The sequence below is a fragment of the Columba livia genome, chromosome 5, assembly GCF_036013475.1.
Source record: "Columba livia isolate bColLiv1 breed racing homer chromosome 5, bColLiv1.pat.W.v2, whole genome shotgun sequence".
Lineage (NCBI taxonomy): Eukaryota > Metazoa > Chordata > Aves > Columbiformes > Columbidae > Columba > Columba livia.
This window is the reverse complement of record NC_088606.1, coordinates 44,851,269-44,870,588: the sequence shown is the minus strand read 5'-3', so window position 1 is coordinate 44,870,588 and position 19,320 is coordinate 44,851,269. Positions and strand designations below refer to the sequence as shown.

The 19,320-nt window shown below is 46.7% G+C and overlaps 1 protein-coding gene across 2 annotated transcripts in view; it reads left to right on the top strand.

The window, feature by feature from the left end:
- Positions 1 to 897: 897 nt before the first annotated feature.
- Positions 898 to 19,320, top strand: part of ACCS (1-aminocyclopropane-1-carboxylate synthase homolog (inactive)) — a 31,246-nt gene continuing 12,823 nt past the window's right edge. The window contains exons 1-2 of one of the 2 annotated variants that reach the window (XM_065064771.1): positions 898 to 1,144; positions 18,549 to 19,162. In XM_065064771.1, coding sequence (XP_064920843.1) covers positions 18,566 to 19,162 — 597 coding nt within the window. In that variant the 5' untranslated portion in view covers positions 898 to 1,144; positions 18,549 to 18,565. Of the gene's footprint in view, positions 1,145 to 16,078; positions 17,411 to 18,548; positions 19,163 to 19,320 lie in introns of those variants that run through there. The other variant, XM_021284585.2, reaches the window with a different exon arrangement.

The following is a 19,320-nucleotide window of genomic DNA, read 5'->3' as shown; positions in this document are numbered from 1 at the left end:
CTTCCAGTCTCTGCCCAAGACATGAGCTCAGCAACATCAAGCATTCCTGCCACTTGTTTCTGGGTTACAAGCAAGTATCAAAATAGGGCTAGTAGCTACACAGACATTTAACATCTTCATACCAGCCTAGGCCCAACATTTTATCTGTTAGCTCATCAGTCTTATAGGAAACACCTGAGGCCTGGTCATATGTGAATAAATATTCCCAGTGGATGAGAGGGAGGGAATGGGAGAGAGGGAGAGCTAAGCCAACATCTTGACTGAATGCAAATGGAAAAGTGAACCAGGTCTGCATTGCCAAAGTCTGGAATTTTATGCCAACCATGAGATTGCTTTTACTTTTCTTAATGCCCCAATTCCATGGAAATTAGTGTTTATTCATCCATATCTAAATAATGCATTCCTAGCTCTTGTGTTTGTAGAGTGGAGCTAGAAGTAGGGTGAATCTAAACTCGCTAACATCCTGAAAAAGAACACCAATTTTATTATTATTTCTCAAAAACTGGAGCTTTAAGGCAAGTCTCCTGGAAAAGGGGAAGTCATGATGACTGTTTTTTGAATGTTTGCTAACTCAGAATACTGATAATACAATCTTTGGTGGAAAACAGATGCTGATTTTAATTTCTGGTTTTATTAATTAGAATGCGGGATACACAGACATCAAGGAATTACGTATTTTTATATATGTTAATATACACTTTTTTCCTTAATTAAGCAGCTGATGGAGAAAAATCTATGAAAGCTGTAAATTAAACTTGTTTTCTCCCTCCCTTATTGCAAATTTTTCTGTAAATAACTACAATTTGTTTTGGACCAGAGGTCAGGCCTTGACCACTTAATCAATGGATCACCTGTGCTTTTTCCTCAGCATCACTTGGAAGCATCTGGCGGGTTCTCCACATGGGACAGGCACGTGGCTGGTACCTGAGTTTCGAAGGGAGACAGCAACGGTCTCTCGCTTCCAGTGGTTTGGAGCACAAGAGACAGCCTGGTGAGACAGCACAGTTCAGAGCTGACTTTTGCTTTGGAACAGGAGGTCTTCCACACCAGCGCCTTCCACTTCTGGAGACATATAAGTGACAGATGGTGCTGCCTCCTGGGTACCAAACAACTGCTGCCATTTAGCAAAGCCCCTGCCTCAAAGGTTGGTAATGCAAATGAGATTTGGGATGGTTTAGAACTAGCTACTACTGTTAAAGCAGATTAATAGTAACTTAGACAGAATCTGCTGCTTTCTGAAAGAAGTATCCTTTGGTCTGCAAAGAGGTTCGTTGTATGCTAACAGGGAGACCTGCTCTGGGTATCTGTGCTGTCTCTTTGAACATAACTGTATTCTGATTTCTCTCTTTCTGTATGTTTGAGCTTGGTGAAGTTTAAGGAGTTTCATGAAGATAGAGTGAATGGAATCCTATCTGTCAGACTTGAAGCAGCCTGGGCACAGGCAGAAAGCACTTCCACATATGCTGCCCCTGCTTGCCAAAATATTTCTTGCTTTCAATTGGAAAGAGGCAGGTTTCCTTGTGTGACAAAGAGCCTGCTTCAGTCATGAACACTGGGCAGGCAACAGTCTTAATGTTTGGGTGTGGGTTGTTTTTTTTTTTTATGTTTTGTTTGTTTGGTTGGGTTTTTTTGTTTGTTGGTTTGTTTTGGGTTTTTTTTTCTCTGAGGTATTAATAATTTCTGAATAACTGGCTTGAAATTTGACTAATTTCCTTCATAAAAGTCACTGTAATTTTGGTCATTTCTGAACCAAAGTGGTTGCAGCCAAACTGCAAATGAGAAAGCAGAGGGAAGAAGATGGTGATAACACACACATTTCAAAGGGAAGCTTTGTGTGCGTCATCTTTGACAGTTACCCTATCCAGTTGCAATGGTTCTAAAACTGCAGAGGAGAAGTGCTGAAGGGACATGGAATAAATCTGGCCAGTAAGATAACTTTTTAAAAGTAGACTCAAATCTTGGTTAAATTAAAGTACAGTCTCTTAAGGGTGAGGAAGATACTCCTAGAGTGTACAGCCAGGAAATAACAGGACAGACTGAAAGTCTGAGAAATTGGGAATGGGTTGTGAAGCCTTTTTTTTGTAAGTCTTTGATAGTACTGTGGGTGAGATCATGTTTCCTCTCTCCCACCTGTCCTTGATTTACAAAGGATGGAGGCCGCCACTACAGTCTTAGTTCTAGACACCTGACTCAAGTTCAAGCCAAAAAGCTCACGTCTTTAATACTGGTGATCTCCATTTCCTTTCCTGTGTCAGCTAGGCTGATGATGAGCCTGGACACGTTCCAGTAGTCTGGATGAGACGTTTGGGTGGAACTGGCCTCTGCTCAGTTTCTGCTGCTCAACTCCCATGGCACAAAAGCAGTTCCCTTTCTGAAGTCTTGCCAGATGCATTGAAGACTAAAATAGAGGCTGAAAAAATTTCTTTCATCTCTTGTAGTTACCCACCAGTTTCAAGCTGCGCAATGATGGCAGGGCAGCATGGGGAAAGTTCCCTTGGTCAACTGAGCATGACATGCTCCTTCTAGGATGTGTTCAGGGCACGAGTACCCTAACTCAGTTCACTGACACTACACTTACCAACTATTTCTAAAAATTATTTACAAAAGTAGAGTAGATTTTATTGCTCCCACCATGTATCATATTTGGAAAATGATGTCAGCAGCAGTGATAGGCTTTCAGCAGGCTTGACAGTCCCTGCAAAGGGTGACCGGCCTCAACTTGCCAGAGAGTTACTAGCATTGGAAAGAGGGGTCTCAAGTATTCCCTTGGGTTCTGGGGTGGGAATTTGCTGCGACAGGTTAGGAGGTGATCTCTGCAGAAACCCTCTAGTCTTTGCAAATCTGAAAGCAGGGGGTGACAAACTTCCTCAGCATCGGCGTTCTGCAGGGAACTGACATCTGATTGTTATTGACATCTGGACCAGTGAGTAGCTGAACAGCTTGTCACTTGAAGATCTAGGAATATTTTTATAAATGTCTTTAGAACCTTTTGTGAAGTTCCCTAGAATGAATCACTGTTTAACAACAGCTCAGTAAATATCATCATTAAAATGACTGAACAGAATACAGTTTGAATTGAGTTCTCAAATAAAAGATTTTCCAAAACCTGCAAAACAAACTCTGTTCTTAATGCATTAAAACCCCCTGTCTGCCTCTGAGGAATCAGATTTTCAGAAATTTCTAGCAATAGCTGTCATTTCTGAGTGTTCTCTTCCACCCCAGAAGGCTCATGCCTGATGACCAGTGGACATGCTGCTCTTTAAATACTGCAAGGAGGGCATATGACCCCAGCCAGGGGTGCAAGGACATGGCCTCTGATCAGGAAAACCTTGCAAGGGGGGGTGTGATTCTCACACATGCTTTTCTGAGAGCTTCTTGATGCAATCTGAGTCTAATGACCACATCTGACAAAGTATACAAACACAAAATAGAGCACTTCCTCAGCCTTTTTACCAGAGTTGTAACTGCAGCTGTACCCAGGATCATTAGGCAAAATCTGATTGACTGTCCCCCAGCCCATTTCTATTTCTGCCCTCTAAGTCCACAGGTAAAAGCAAAATATTAGTGTCTTACTCCAGTTGTGTTTTGCTTCAGTTGTAAGGTATGGAGAAATATTTTTGTTTGCTTTAGATGATGGATATGTTTCATTTCTCAATTATCCTAGTTCTGGATAAACAATGGTGCTGTCATTGTGGGACACTGAACTCTGAAGACAGCCAGCACCTCTCATTGGTACTTCTCTGCACAAGTTCTTTTTGACTTGTGACAAGTCACCAAATTGCTCTTTGCCTTTCTTTCCTAGATGTAAAGTGAGAGCTAGCTGTATTACTGTGTGGTAAGGTTACAGTCATAAACATGCATGAGACATTTGTCTGTTCTACAATATAAAACAGGATTGGGATGACCAAAAGCTACATTTTTAAGAGTAATTTTTTTCTCTCTGCCAACTTTGTTGGAACTGGATCAGTGTACTGGGATGACTGTTAGTCAGCTCACCATTATTTGGCTGATAGGTGAGAATATGCTGGATATTGGGATGGAGAAGCTGCATGCTGGACCAACCAGCTCAGGACTGGTAGATCTAATTAGCTTTGTGGAAGCCTCCTGCATGGGTGTGCACCACTGTGATGCATGGTAATGCAGGGAGTGAGAAGAAGCTCTGGGGTCTGGCAGAGATGACAAAGTCAGATCCAGCATTGCACAGATGTGATTGTTGTGCTTTGGGGACTGGGTGGGCTCAGGAGCAGCACTGGAGGGAACAGACCTCTGGCAGATTGGAGCTGGCTTTGTGTATTACCTCTCGGCACACAGCGCAATCCTGAGACTGCTCAGGCACTGCTTAGATATGTGTCTTCACGTTCATTTGATGAAGTCCAGCATTGAGGGAACTGGTTGAGACAGCTGCAGAAGTGTTAGGAATTGTTTCTGAGATATCTTGGGAATTAGATGAGATCCCAAAATGTAGGAAAAGGGTGCACATAATGATGGTCTTTGAAGAAAGGAGAGAAAGAGATGAAAATAACTGGTTAGTAGTCACTCCAGTTTGAATTCCTGGAAAAAGTGGAACAAATGAGCTGTGCATAAGTATATAGAAGATAAAAAGATGATAAGGCACAGACATGCAGGCCTGTCAGGAATAAATCCTGTCAGAGCAGTCTGCCCTCTTCTTCCTGACACAGTAACCAACCAGAGAAGAAAAAGCAGATGCCTTATATTCTGAGTTGGGTAAAGTTTTTCTGTGCTCCTTCACTCGATACTCATAAGGCAGCTATGGGTATACAACCTAGGTGAAACTCATGGAATATGGTTGCACAGCCCCATGGAAAAGTCTATTCACTGAACAGCCATTGGAGCTTGGCACCAAATGGGAAGGGAGCAATGAGGGGGCTGCAGGGTCTCTCCCTGGTCAGTCAGTCTAGTCATTAATGGCTTTGTAGGTGCAACAGAGACAATGCTTATCAAATGGGATGACAGTGTCATGCTAGGGGGCATGAAAGCACACAGGAGAACAGGGGCAGAATTCAAAGGGGTCTTTAGGCGCTGGATGACCAAATGGAAAATTATTTTATACAGACAGGAACAAAAGAGGAATGAATAATTCACTGCACAAATGCAAGGCAGGCAACAGTTTGCAGGACAGCAGTTAGGGAAGGTTTTAGAGGTTGTAAGGGATCACAAAACAAATGTTTCAAATGCTTTGCTACTATTGAGAGACATTATAGTAGGACAAAAAGTCACGAGAATAGTCTCTGAAAGAGTCTCCTTTGTATACTTAGCACTGGTGGGGTTTTGGCTCAAATGTTATGCCTAATTGTGGGTACCACATTTCCCAAAATTTTAAGAGAGTTGACAGAAGAAAAAAACAATCAGAAGCCTAGAGAAGATATTCTCAACATTTTTTTTTAGTTTGTTGGAAAGAGAAGGCTGTATGCTAACCTCTCAGCTTGCTGCAAAAGAAAGAAGAGTTTTTTTGTGTCAGGGGTAGATAGGACAAGAATTCTTTCATACAACTTATATTGTAGCAGGGGAGATAAGGGTTAGGCAGTAGAAATCCCTTCTTATGTCAAATGTAGTGAAGCACTGAATAGGTTGCTTAGGGAGGCTGGGAGTCTTTTATGGGAGACTTCAAAAACTTTGTATCTTCCAGGGGTTACATTGCAGTAGTGCTGCCACAGGTAGAGATGGAAATAACAAAAGAGAACAACACAGGACCCAGATAGTATAGCTGTGAAAACCAGATAAACCTTTGGGCAAATGAGTTTCTCTTCCAGTCTCTAGCTATTGGTAATCTTTCTGTGGAACAGATCAAACAATGCCCCTGCCAGCCTGGGCCAGACAAGTGGCAGAGGCAGGAGAAATTGCTCAATAAGAAGAAAAGAATTGCTTGGCAGCCCTTTTAGGAACAAAGGTAGCAGCAGCACCTGCACAATTTTGATTACTCTTTCTGCCTTATTTTATTCTCCAAATACTAATGACAGGTTGCAAAACTGTCAGGACAAGAGGATCCTCTCTCCAGCTTCAATTTAAGTGTCTGGGGGCCACCGGCTTTAAAGGAATTTCAGGTTCTGGTTCTGAGTCCATGTGGGGAATTGGAAGGATTTCTAGGCTTGGGAGAACTGACTTTCACCTCGACCACTTCCATGTTTATTTCCCTGACCATTTTTTTTTCATACATACAGTGCTTGGAAGAGAAGATACTCTTAGCAGCATTGACAAATATCTACTTAAAGGTATCAAACCCTTGTGCCATTCTAACTTCTGGTTATGTTTCCTTTCCAGACTACAATCAATCCAGTGGGGTTGTGTGAATTCAAATGTTAGCACAAAATTTCTGCTAGCCTTACTTAAAAATTTATTTCAGGCATCTCAAAAACCTGCCTGTCATTCACTCCCTTGTACAGCCAGACAGTGATGATTTCCCCAGCCAGTTCTCAGGAAATTTGTATTAAAATAGTACTTAATAATTGGAATTTCTTTTCTGGGCCACCACATCAAGTTCAGATAAACATAGCTTAGCTGAATAAGGCACCAACGAGTTGTACAGGTCAGGCAGCTGGTGTTACACAGTTCAGCAGGACTGATGTTGTCCCACAGAGTCTCAGGCTGTTTCCTGAGTATGCTGGTAGTTACACAAGGGCAATCAATGTTCCTAGGAGCAATTACCGACTTTTTAAGGGCAACATCACTGAAGCTCTAGCAGAAGACGGGGAGAATGAAGGAAGGAGAACAGAAAGGTCTCCAGCTGTCCTGAACTGACTGGAAAAAAAAAAAAAAAAGGGCTACTTATTAGCAGTTACTAAGAAATTGTGGATAGCACTGACAATATGTGAGGGGAATATTCCCTTCTGAGGATTATACTTGGTTCAGGAAAGCAGCAGCTGAGCACAGCTGAGCTGGATGGGTGCTTTGATGTTGCCTTCACAGCTCTCTGTTCAAGGCAAGCAGTAACATGAGTTTTGCGGCCTCAGACACAAGGCTACCAGTAAATGTTAGCATCATTTGTTATTCTCAGGCCTGGCAGAGCAGAAAAGAAGGTCAGGATGAGGACGATGATCTGCTGTCAGTGCAGCGAGGCTGGAGCAGAATAGCTGCGGGGCTCCAGCATGTCAGGATTGAGTTGTGCTGGCAGAGCCCTGTGAAAACCAAGGACACCCATAGCAGGGGGTGCTGCAGGCCAGCATGACAGCTCTGTGGGAGTCTTCTTTACGTACATGGTTTCCAACTGTATATAAGTACTTAAATTCTCCTGTAATTGCAAAAAACTATGCTGACGCATCCCCTTCCTCCCAACCCCTCTCTCAGTTAGAAGAGACTCTCTAAATGAACAAGTGTTTTTGGGGGCACGTTGGAAGTATCTTGCTTGTGTTTTAGTGATGCTAGAGGAAATCAGATCTCATTTTCGGCTGATGTAGTTATTTCAGGCAAAAGCAGTGTAAACTGCTTACTATTATAAATGAAAATACAGAAGAATTCTCACCCTTGCTTTTATCTAGAAATTTAATCTCGGCTGTTTTCTGCATCAGACCAAATATGGAGGTCTCTGTGTCTATCTTTAGCATCAGATAAGGGCCAGTTAGCTGCTCTTTTCCTTGCCTTTGGCTTTTCTCTTGTGAGGCAAATGATGACAGATGCTGAATATGTCTTACTTGAAACTGCGGGGACAAAAACTTGTAGCAACTGAAGGGCACGGTATGGCGAGCCACAGAAGGGGAAATGGGCCGATACCAAGTTTTACGGTGTCATTACTTGGGGCATTTTTATCTTTACTGTTAACCTTGGTGATGCAATTTTGGTGTTAGCATGTCCTGATTTTGTAGAGCAATATAGCAACGCATACATCCCTGCAGGTTTTTACTGTGTTCCCAAACATATGAGCTACTGTTTTAATGTTTCTTTCAGGATAAGGAATAATACCATCAAAATGCACAACTTTCTGTAATAAAACCTGTAACTTTACCTTACCAAGCTGAGATTTTTGTGATCTGCAGATGTGAGTTCAGAGGCCATAAAAGGGCCAGAGGAGTTCTTGGACCAGTGTCTCTGGGTTCTGAAATGCCCCATGTTGTTTTCTGGCAGCAGAGAAGGAGAAAACATTTGCATGTCTCCTTGCAAAGAACTTGCAGTACTGACCAGAGCCAGCCCCAGAAGAAGCAGTGGCCAAAAAAGAAAGAAAACAGAACAAAAAAAGTATGATTGCCTCATATAAACAGCATGTCAAGGGGGAAACAATTAAGTGCTCATTTTCCAGTTAGAGCCAGTACCTTCTCTTTGCATCTACTCTGTTTAACATGGCTTTTCCCTGCAGCCCTCTTCCAGTATCAGTGACCATGAAGAAGCTGCAAGCAGAGGTCCCTTTGTCAGCTGCCACACTGTGTTGAGGCCAGTATCTAGTGGAGTGCCTCAGGGGTCAGTACTGGGGCCAATATTATTCAATATATTCATTAACAATTTAGACGAGGGAATAGAGTGTACTATCAGCAAGTTTGCTGATGACACTAAGCTGGGAGGGGTGGCTGACACACCAGAAGGCTGTGCTGCCATCCAGCGGGACCTGGACAGGCTGGAGAGTTGGACGGGGAATAACCTAATGAAATTTAACAAGGGAAAGTGTAGAGTCCTGCATCTGGGCAGGAACAACCCCAGGTTCCAGTATAGGTTGGGAAATTACATATTAGAGAGCAGTGTAGGGGAAAGGGACCTGGAGGTCCTGGTGGACAACAGGATGACCATGAGCCAGCACTGTGCCCTTGTGGCCAGGAAGGCCAATGGCATCCTGGGGTGTATTACAAGGGGAGTGGTTAGTAGATCGAGAGGGGTTCTCCTTCCCCTCTACTCCGCCCTGGTGAGACCACATCTGGAATATTGTGTCCAGTTCTGGGCCCCTCAGTTCCAGAAGGACAGGGAACTGCTGGAGAGGGTCCAGCGTAGGGCAACGAAGATGATTAAGGGAGTGGAGCACCTTCCTTATGAGGAAAGGCTGAGGGAGCTGGGTCTCTTTAGTTTGGAGAAGAGGAGACTAAGGGGGGACCTTATCAATGTTTATAAATATATAAAGGGTGAGTGCCATGAGGATGGAGCCAGGCTCTTCTCGGTGGCAAACAATGATAGGACAAGGGGTAATGGGATCAAGCTGGAACACAAGAGGTTCCGCTTAAATTTGAGAAGAAACTTCTTTTCAGTGAGGGTAACAGAGCACTGGAACAGGCTGCCCAGGGAGGCTGTGGAGTCTCCTTCTCTGGAGACATTCAAAACCCGCCTGGACATGTTCCTGTGTGACCCCACCTAGGCGTTCCTGCTCCAGCAGGGGGATTGGACTAGATGATCTTTTGAGGTCCCTTCCAATCCCAAACATACTGTGATACTGTGATACTGTGTCCTTCGTGGTGAGGCCTCCCAGGGTTTCTTTCTCTAGGGCAATCCAGAATCTCTGTGCTTTGGGGAGCAGAAAGGGAAGGCTTCAACCAGCTCTGCAAGGAAATAGAGTGTACATGTGAATCTGCAAGTGACAAGTGCCTTTACTTGCCATGGCCATCAGGTGTGTGGTAAGCTTTAGTAGAAGGATGCACAGAACACGAAGCACTGTGAGAACTTTCTCATATAGTATGACATATAGTATGACATATAGTATGACAAGTGTCAGTGTCATGTGAAAAATTAAATTTATTTGCCCTAATGGATGTATTTGGTTTGATTTCTTGCCCAGAGCATCAACTACTGATACTTCGGGCTGAAGAAGAAATCATAAACCCCATCACTCCCTAGTTAACTGTAGGGTGTTCATCAGTTTAGCAGAAGTGCAATCCACTCCTGCTCTGAAATTTTTCACCATCTGTAGCATAGACTCTTCTTCAGTCACAACTTACAGAAGTCGTATTATGACAGCTGAATCTACAAGAATGTAGGTATCTCTGAAGAAGAGAATGGGTCCCTCTTCATTTTAGTCTGTCCAGACCTGAAATTGCAGAAGTAGGCTTGGTGGCAGGAATCTGGATGCATTCCCTTTCTCGAATTCCTCCAACACAACAACTGAGACACTCATTAACTTTCTCTGTTTTTAACCACAGGATTAGCTGGTACTTAAAGCACACCCCCAACCCCATCACTGTTTCCTGCTCCAGGGAATACCAGTAACCAACTGCATGGGAGAAGTGAGCAAGGCTGGCTCTTATCAAAGTAATTTGCACGGAAAGTGGGAAAACCACAGTTTCTTACTTGTGTGGATGTTCCACTGACTGTGAGGGTGCAAAACACTCAGCATCCAATGGCTCCCTCTGTCTGCAATGGGACATGTCCTGTGAGTCTGTCCCGAGTTTCACAGAAAACGTGATGGGCTGTTAAATCAGTTAAAAAATTGACACACACATACACACACTATCCTGAAAAGAGAAAGGCAGTCTCATAAAATCTGTGTGCTTCTTCTGCAGTTTTCCGTATCCAGCTCTGCTTTACAAAAGATTTTTGAAGACTGTCCTACTGCCCTCTGGGGGCTTTTCTGTAAAGTACGTTAAACAACCCTTTGGGCATCCGTTAGGAGCATGAGTCCCTCAGAAACTTTAGCTTATTTTCTCTCATCTTCATGTGCTGAAGCTGCTTATTAAAACGATATCTCAATTTAACAAGGCAAACTGTATCCCCACGCTGGCTGCCAGTGCAGTAACAAGCCTAAGAGAAGGCACCTGTTATGGTTGTTGGGACTTGCTTCTTCTGAAAGCCAGTGAGATACAAACTTGCCTCTAAAGAAAGAGAGAGAGATGGAAAAAAATAGTAATGAGTTAGGAAAAAAGACCCTGGTACATATGAGGTTTGATGCTTTATTTCAGTGATCATTTTGTGGTTTTCAGGGGCTGGGCTGAGGGTTTTTGCAGGAGGATTGAGTGTATAATCAATATTACTAGTAAGATCTATATATCAAAAACTCTTTGTGAAGCAGAAAGGGTGTTTTCCAGCACTTCTCTACAACGGTCAGTTTTTAAAGAGTGTAAAAACTGCTGCTTGGTGGCTTCAGCTGCTCGGTGCCCCTTGGTAGTCTGGGAAATGAAATGCAGAACAGGCAGGGCCCAGGGATGGTCTTCTGTACCACCACTGGCAGGGCACTGGCTCAGATCCAGAGAAACTAACAGAATTAAGAGAGTTAATTGATTTGTTGTGGTTTATCAAAAAACATGGCAAAATCTGATACTCGCTTATATGATCTACCAAACCAGGGAGATGTAAGAATGTTTTTGTCTCAATGGTCTATTTGGACTTTAATTTCTAAGCTCCAGTTATTGCAAAGAATTTTCACCACAGTCATCTCTTAGGAACTAGACCTGAGTCTGCTCAACTCATCTGCCTCCCAGACAGTATGAAAACAGGCACCATGTGGTTTCAGCCACAGTGCTGCTGGCCTTCTCCTAAAGCTCTGCCAGTAGCCACTATGTATCCAGGGAAAGTATCACAGTATCACAGTATGTTTGGGATTGGAAGGGACCTCAAAAGATCATCTAGCCCAATCCCCCTGCCGGAGCAGAAATGCCTAGGTGAGGTCACACAGGAACATGTCCAGGCGGGTTTTGAATGTCTCCATAGTAGGAGACTCCACAGCCTCCCTGGACAGCCTGTTCCAGTGCTCTGTCACCCTCACTGAGAAGAAGTTTTTTCTCAAATTTAAGTGGAACCTCTTGTGTTCCAGCTTGATCCCATTACCCCTTGTCCTATCATTGTTTGCCACCGAGAAGAGCCTGGCTCCATTCTCATGGCACTCACCCTTTATATATTTATAAACATTGATAAGGTCCCCCCTTAGTCTCCTCTTCTCCAAACTAAAGAGACCCAGCTCCCTCAGCCTTTCTTCATAAGGGAGGTGCTCCACTCCCTTAGTCATCTTCGCTGCCCTACGCTGGACCCTCTCCAGCAGTTCCTTGTCCATCTGGAACTGAGGGGCCCAGAACTGGACACAATATTCCAGATGTGGTCTCACCAGGGCAGAGTAGAGGGGAAGAAGAACCTCTCTCGATCTACTAACCACTCCCCTTGTAATACACCCCAGGATGCCATTGGCCTTCCTGGCCACAAGGGCACAGTGCTGGCTCATGGTCATCCTGTTGTCCACCAGGACCCCCAGGTCCCTTTCCCCTACACTGCTCTCTAATATGTAATTTCCCAACCTATACTGGAACCTGGGGTTGTTCCTGCCCAGATGCAGGACTCTACACTTTCCCTTGTTAAATTTCATTAGGTTATTCCCCGCCCAACTCTCCAGCCTGTCCAGACCCGCTGGATGGCAGCACAGCCTTCTGGCGTGTCAGCCACTCCTCCCAGCTTAGTGTCATCAGCAAACTTGCTGATAGTACACTCTATTCCCTCGTCTAAATTGTTAATGAATATATTGAATAATATTGGCCCCAGTACTGACCCCTGAGGCACTCCACTAGATACTGGCCTCCAACTAGACTCCGCACCATTGACTACCACTCTGGCTTCTCTCCTTAAGTCAGTTTGCAACCCACCTCACTACTCTGTTGTCTAGACCACACCTCCTCAACCTCCCTCTGATCCACAGCATTGCAAAAGCCAAACCAGCGTCGTGTTCCATGTCAGACACTGTTGAAAAGAGTTGTGTTTTACCCAGCTGCAGCAGAAACTTCCTTTTACAACAAGCTGTGGAGAGCCATGTACTGAACTTCTGGAAAACAGGCCTGCTGGGCAACTAACTCTCCCGTTAAACCTCTTGCTGATGCATTGCTGGCCGGCCAAGCGCCCCCTGCTTGCATGTGCTCCTTCCCACCTGTGGGTTTCCATGAAGACCCAAAAAAGGTTGCAGACCTAGCGTGGCCTGTGCCAGCTGGAGGAAGGCAGCCAGGGCAGGGGCAGCCTCTGCCGGGATCTGCCTCCCCTCTGCGCCCCGGCTGCCTGCCCAGGCAAGGGGCCTGCCAGAAACACCTCCATCCCACCTCCTCTGCTCCCACAGGGTCCAGAGCATGAGCCAAGAGGCCAGAGAGGTTTTGCTTTGCAAAGCTTCAGCTCAGGGTGTGTCAGCAGCGGGAACTGCTAAATGGCCTCTCTGCTGGGAGAGGGTGCGAACGACTCTCTGGGAGAGGGGTAGAGAGCAGAATGACTGTGAAGTTGCTAACGCAAGCTGCTGCATGAAGGCCTCTCTGATTTTAAGGGTTTTTCTAATTATTAAAAAAAGCTGCTATAGTTACAACAAAAGAATTTATTGTTACCATCTGACATTTAACTGAGTTGCAAGGTCTCCATTTGCTTTTGCGAAAGTTTTCCCAACCAAAACCACCGTGATGGTTATCACATTTCCAAGCTAAAGGCCTTCTTTTCAACACACCACAGCTTGTAAATGTGCTGTAAATAAACAGAAATTTTGGCTTCCAGGGCTTTCATTTCAGTGCTGTGACCATGCCATTGAGCTAGATTCCAAATTTAATGAAAATTTATTTTGAATATCATTGCTTATGGGTGCTGGCAAGAGAGCACAGTCCCCTGCTCTGATGCTCTGCAATGTGTAGGGCAAACACTGTTGACTAAGATTTAGCTGATCGTCGACTAGTCGCATCATTGACTTGGAGACCTATAATCAACTAAACTTAACAAAATAGTGAAGCTTAACACCATTTTTAAAGGGAGCATTTTCAGGATCGCATGTCACATCTTGTTAGAAAAACAGTTGTGGCCCGCAGTTTGTTCAGGGAAGGAATGCCCTGTAACTGAGGCACTTGGCTGTCGTCTGCTGAGACAAAACTGATGCTTGATATTCTCTGACAAAAAGGAAGGTATTCTGTGACAACATTCCTGAGCTTGAAAAGGAGAGAGGGATTTTTGTGAAATGAGTGTCTTAGATACACCAAGCTAGGTGGCACCTACACTTTTATCACCAAAACAGATGTACAAAACAGTTCAGAAAATAGCGTCTGTCTTTTTAGCTTTGCAGTTCTCAGTGGCTTGCACTGTGTACGTTTCAACACCATCACTCCCTGAGCTTTGGGAACACAGCCCCTGTTAGTTCTCTTTTCTATCTGAATCGGAAAATCAGCTCAAACAACTGGCAGCTGAATTATCTCAGCAATATAAGACCCTATGATATGTTTGTTCTTGATGCCATACGTGCCTGACTTATATGATTGCAAGGGAAGCTCTGTTTTAATTTTAAAAATCAAGTTTCCACTTCATACAGCATAAAAAGGTGGAAACAACTGAACCATGAACAATAGTTCAAGATTTATTATTATTGTTTTACATGGCAAATCTAGGTTCCATCCTTTTTGATGCTTGCATTTTGAAATGCTGGCTCTGCCTGAAGCCAGGGCAAATGTTGAGTGACTTTTTAGAATGTTCTGCTGCTGCCTGGCTAAGCTATGGCCCTCGGGTATAACAGGCTGCAGCCAGGCTCTTAGGCTTCTTTGAAGAGCTTTTAAAAAAAACTAAGCCATGCTGCCTTTAACCTATTTATATTTACTACTATACTTCTATTATCAGTGTCTTTATTCATTGTTGCCTTGGTCTTTGTGTACTCCAGTACTGAGTCAATGTAAATGTCCTTATATAATTAAGTTTGCATTCTTAGAACATAGAGTGCCATTCCCATAAAAAACTCATGCACACAAGCACAGAATCACAGAATGTAAGGGATTAGAAGGGACCTCAAAAGATCACCTAGTCCAATCCCCTGTCAGAGCACAAACACCTAGATGAGGTTACACAGGAATGTGTTCAGGCAGGTTTTGAGTCTAGGAAAGTAAAAGCACATCTTTCTTACAAGGGTTTGTAAAAACTCTAGTTAAAGAGACCACTGGAAAAATCCAAAATACTATCTGATCATAAGCTGTTAGGAAAGGTAGCATCATTTTTAAAGCCGTCTTGTCTCTTCACCCTCCCCCCCACCCCGCCAACAGCATTCAAAGTATTTACCAAAATATAATAAAGGTCAATATTTTTATTTCCATTCCACAGACTGAGGAATAGTATTATAGAGGCTGTGAATGACTTATTAACAACCAGAGGCAAGTTTGTATGAGTTAGATTAAAAGATAGCTTCATCAAAGCACTGTGTGGTTTTTATCCAAAGGGAAAATCCCCAACTTAGTATGTGCTTCACAAGCTGCATGCTTGTCATGAGAACTGTGATACAGGATAGGGACACACGGTGTTTCGTTCTGGTTTTCTCATCAATTACTATTTTACGTTTATACTTGCTGCCCTAGGGCTCAGTCTTTATCCTGCCAGGCTCAGGTCCAGACTGAAATTTCCAAAACGACAGGCTACGCTGAAGAACGCTCTGTCCTGCAGCAGGGCTTGAGGCCATCTTCATGGCTGATGTGGCAGGACAGCTCTGTGAAGACTCGAGTTCTGCAATTACAGATCTCTCTAGGGAATTTGACCTGGTGATACTGAGTGAAAGTAAGTCCTGCATCTGCTCCCTGAGTCCTCCACCCCATTCAGGGGTGTTGCTGTGGATGGGGGGTACTTGGAAGGATTTGAACCACGCAGCTAACCAATGCGGGTGGTAAACAGAGGACCGAACTTACGTAATGTCTGGTCCTTCTATACCTGCTTCTCGGGTGTGGGAGGCAAGACAGCCAACCTGGATGCAAAAGTCCTTCGCTGGTGTCCCAGGGACTGCAGGCAGCAACCTGTCCCCGTGCCTGTCCTCAAGTCCCGCCCGAGTGACCCAGGGGGCTACTGGGGACAGCCGCTACAACCACCGGCTGATGCTTCATACCCCTCATGCCACGCAGCTCTACCCAAGCCGGGGCCACGCCCGCACAGACCGCCCATCACACACCAGCCTCCACAGATCCCCCAACCGCTCCACCAGTCAACCGGGCCCGGGAAAGCAGCTCTGCAGGGGCAGCGTGAGCGGGGTCGGCCTCTTCGCCGACGGGGAGCTGCCCTGCCCTGCCCTGCCCTGCCCCGCCAGCACCGCTACCGAAGGCTCCCGCCTCGCCCTGTGCGGCAGCCCGAGGGATGAATGCGGGCGAGGCGGTGCCGAGCCGTGCCTGGCAGCGCTGGGCGGGGACGGGCGGGCGGTGAGGGGCAGCGGGGCGCCTCCCCCGGGCGGCGCGGCTGTGGCACGGCTCAGCTCGGCGTGGTACGGGCCGGCACGGCACGGCACGGCACGGCACGGCACGGCACGGCACGGTGCTGCCTGCCTGCCGCCGCGCCGGGGGCGGGAAGAGGGGCGGGGCAGGGACCCCGCGGTGCTGCGCGGAGCCCAGTGCGGACCCGGGAGCGCAGCCAGTGCCCGGCACGGACTAAAGTTATCCCGGAATAAGGCTGCACGCATGTGCGTCACCCCGGATGTGAACATGGGGCCCGGCTCCCCGCTAGCTCGCTCCGCCCGGCTCTAGCGGATGGGCTAAGCCGAGCCGTGCCGGGGCGAGCCGGGCCGTGCCGGGCCGGCGGACGTACAGCCCGCTAGGGGCGGGGACGAGCAGGGTCGCCCGGGCGTCCTCGAGGGCCAAGGTGCGAGAGCCCCGTCCCGGCGGGGGGCCTGGCCCCCCGAGCGGGGGTGGGCCGGGGACCGGGGCAGGGGCAGGTGCGCCGCCCGGGCGGGGTCGGGCCGGGCCGAGCGGCGGACGGAACTCCAGGCGCAGCCCGCCCCGGGCGTCCGCGCCGTGCCGCCGCCGCCTTCCCCTTGCCCTCGGACCGCCTCGGCCCCCCTTCCCGCCGCTGGCCCGGCGGGGCTCGGCCCGGGAGGGCTGGGCAGTGCGGGGGCTGCGCCCCCGGCCCGGCGGCGTCCCCGTCCTCGTCCCGCCGCCCCGTGGCCGGGACCCAGGAGCGATGGATTTTCGGGGCAAGAAATATGAGCGCGGCAGTAACTGGTCGGACCCCGAGGTGGTGGAGCTGCTGCAGCTCTGGGCCGACGAGTCGGTGCAGATGGAGCTGGAGAGCTGCTTGCGCAACCAGCACGTCTTCAACCGCATCGCCGAGGTGCTGCGGGAGAAGGGCATCCACCGGACGGGCGACCAGTGCCGGGAGAAGATCAAGAAGATGAAGCTGGAGTACCGGCGCATCAAGGACAACAGCAAGGCCCCGCGAGGTGGGCGGACGTGGAAGTTCTACGAGGTGATGGACCGGGTGCTGACCAGCCGGCCAGCCCTGGCCTACAGCTCCCTGAGTGGCAGCATGATGGCTCAGCAGGTGCTGCAGGGCACCATAGTGGAGAGCTACCACCACCAGTTTCCCTCCTCGACCCTGCCCTTTGGACACTCCCAGCACCCTGAACTGATGGAAATCAAATGTGAGGAGGTGAACTCTGATGAACACTGCTTGACCCCAGAGCCCCCACCGTCCATGTCTTACCAGCAGGGCTCCCCTGAAGAGCATGAGATGGAGAGAGCCTTTTTGGAGAGGGCCCAGAATGACTCTCCCATCTCCAGGGTGGAGATTCCCATTGAAACCAGTGTTTCACCTTCAGGTAGGGATAGCCTTTTACATTCCAGCATAAGGTTTCTGCCTGGTTTCCCAGAAAGATTATTTCTCTCACCTGGTTTTTGCATTGGTGTTTGGATCCTTATTTTTCAAATGTCCCAAAAAAGCTTTAAAGGAGAAGGCTGATATCTGCAGTCATAGTCTTCTGACCATTCCCAAAACATATGTTGCTGCAGATAAATACCATCTAAAATTACTGCACTAGGCTAAATATTGTATATGAAGTCCAAAGGGATCCTGAATGATGGTGTGTCTGCCATAAGCCAGCCTAGGCATTTGAGCTACATTTCTGTGAATAATGCCGACCGTGGGAAAAAAAGATGCATGCTTATTGGAAAAAAAAATGCATGCTTTTTGGTATTATTTGAATATCAACAGGGCTGTCTGAGGTCCTCATGTTGAATTGTATCAGGAAACCTTCTTCTGCCATGGCTACACTATAAACCTGCAGGTGAAACTTTCATTTAGTTCTTTTAAAATATTTTCAGGATCTAATCTTCTAGGACACTCAACAATGAAGACGATTTGGGAATCATCATTTCCTGGTTTTCTAAGCATTCATTTGGACTTGGAAAGAAGGTGGTTTTGAAAGCCACTGTCAGAAACAGCTTATTGGTTTACAGATGAGACTCCTGCACTGAAAGTGCAGTTGGTGGTTGCTTGGCTGCCACAAAGGGTACAGTCTGGAAATCCTGGGGATTTCAGACTAGTCTAGTACAGGTTGATGGAGGATAAAGGCATGATGGGGAAGAAAAGAAACAATAGCCAGTGTGAGGTTAATGTCTGAGATCCGGAAGAAATGCTATGTCCTCTTTGCTGTGGTGGTCTCCTTTCTACTCCAGTGGAGGGAACTGACGATCATTCAGGGTAATTCAGAGGCCGAGTACAGAGCCAGGGCTGGGGCTGGCAGTGTAAGGAGGAGCCCAACGTGTGAAGTTAAAAACAAGCTTCAAACAAAGTCGCAAACTTCAGGGTGTACCTGACAGGTTTTACTTTGGTTTTCCTGTAAAACCCTACAGTATATCGGTGTTTCTAGGAAAGGCAGGAGAAGGCAGCAAAGCAAGTCCACGCCACGTTACTGGCTTCGTGTTTAATTTTTCTTCCTTGCTTCTGCATATTGACAGGTTTCAGTGAGCCCAACATGGCAAACTCATCACGGATCCAGAATGTTGTTCCCAGGCCTGGCTTCTCTGCCTTGCATCGGCTGAGAAAAAAGCGGAAAGGCCAGCGCGTGAAGGATCCACTGGATGATCTCTTGCTGAAGACCCTGACATCTCAGCGGGCCATAGAAGAGCGCTTTTTGCAGATGGAAGAACGCCGATTTCAGCGAGATTTGGATGTGGAGGAGCGTCGGATGCAGCTGGAGCAGCGCCGGTTTGAACTGGAGCGGGAGCATGAGTTCCGCATGTTCAATGTCTTTGCTCAGATGCTCAGCATCCTAAAGCAGAGCCATAGCGGCTCCTCCTCCTCCGCTGCGATTCCTCAGGGCTTGGACTTCAGCCAGGCACTGTCTGAAATGACTGGAATGGGAGGAGGAGGGGGCAGCCTACAAGAGATGAGGGCTCGGCTGCTTCCGGAGAGGAGGGTTGACATGCATGGCCTCTGTAACCCCAGTGACTTCCACAGAAGCCCCTACCTCTCTGCTCGCGGCAACATTGCCAACCTTTTTTGTGGCTCCACTGAGGAAGGGTACAAAGCTTATCATGCTGACAAGTATGATGAAGACAAGAACCCCAATGTGAGTGAGACCCTCAAAGTGTTTTTCCTGGTTTTGTTGCTAGGAAAAAAACTTTCATAGAGATTTGCTGACAGATCTGCTAAAGGTATGGGGTTTTTTTGACCTCACCTGGTACACGGTGGGTCAAGTTTTTTGAGGAAGAGAAATAAAAAGTAGCT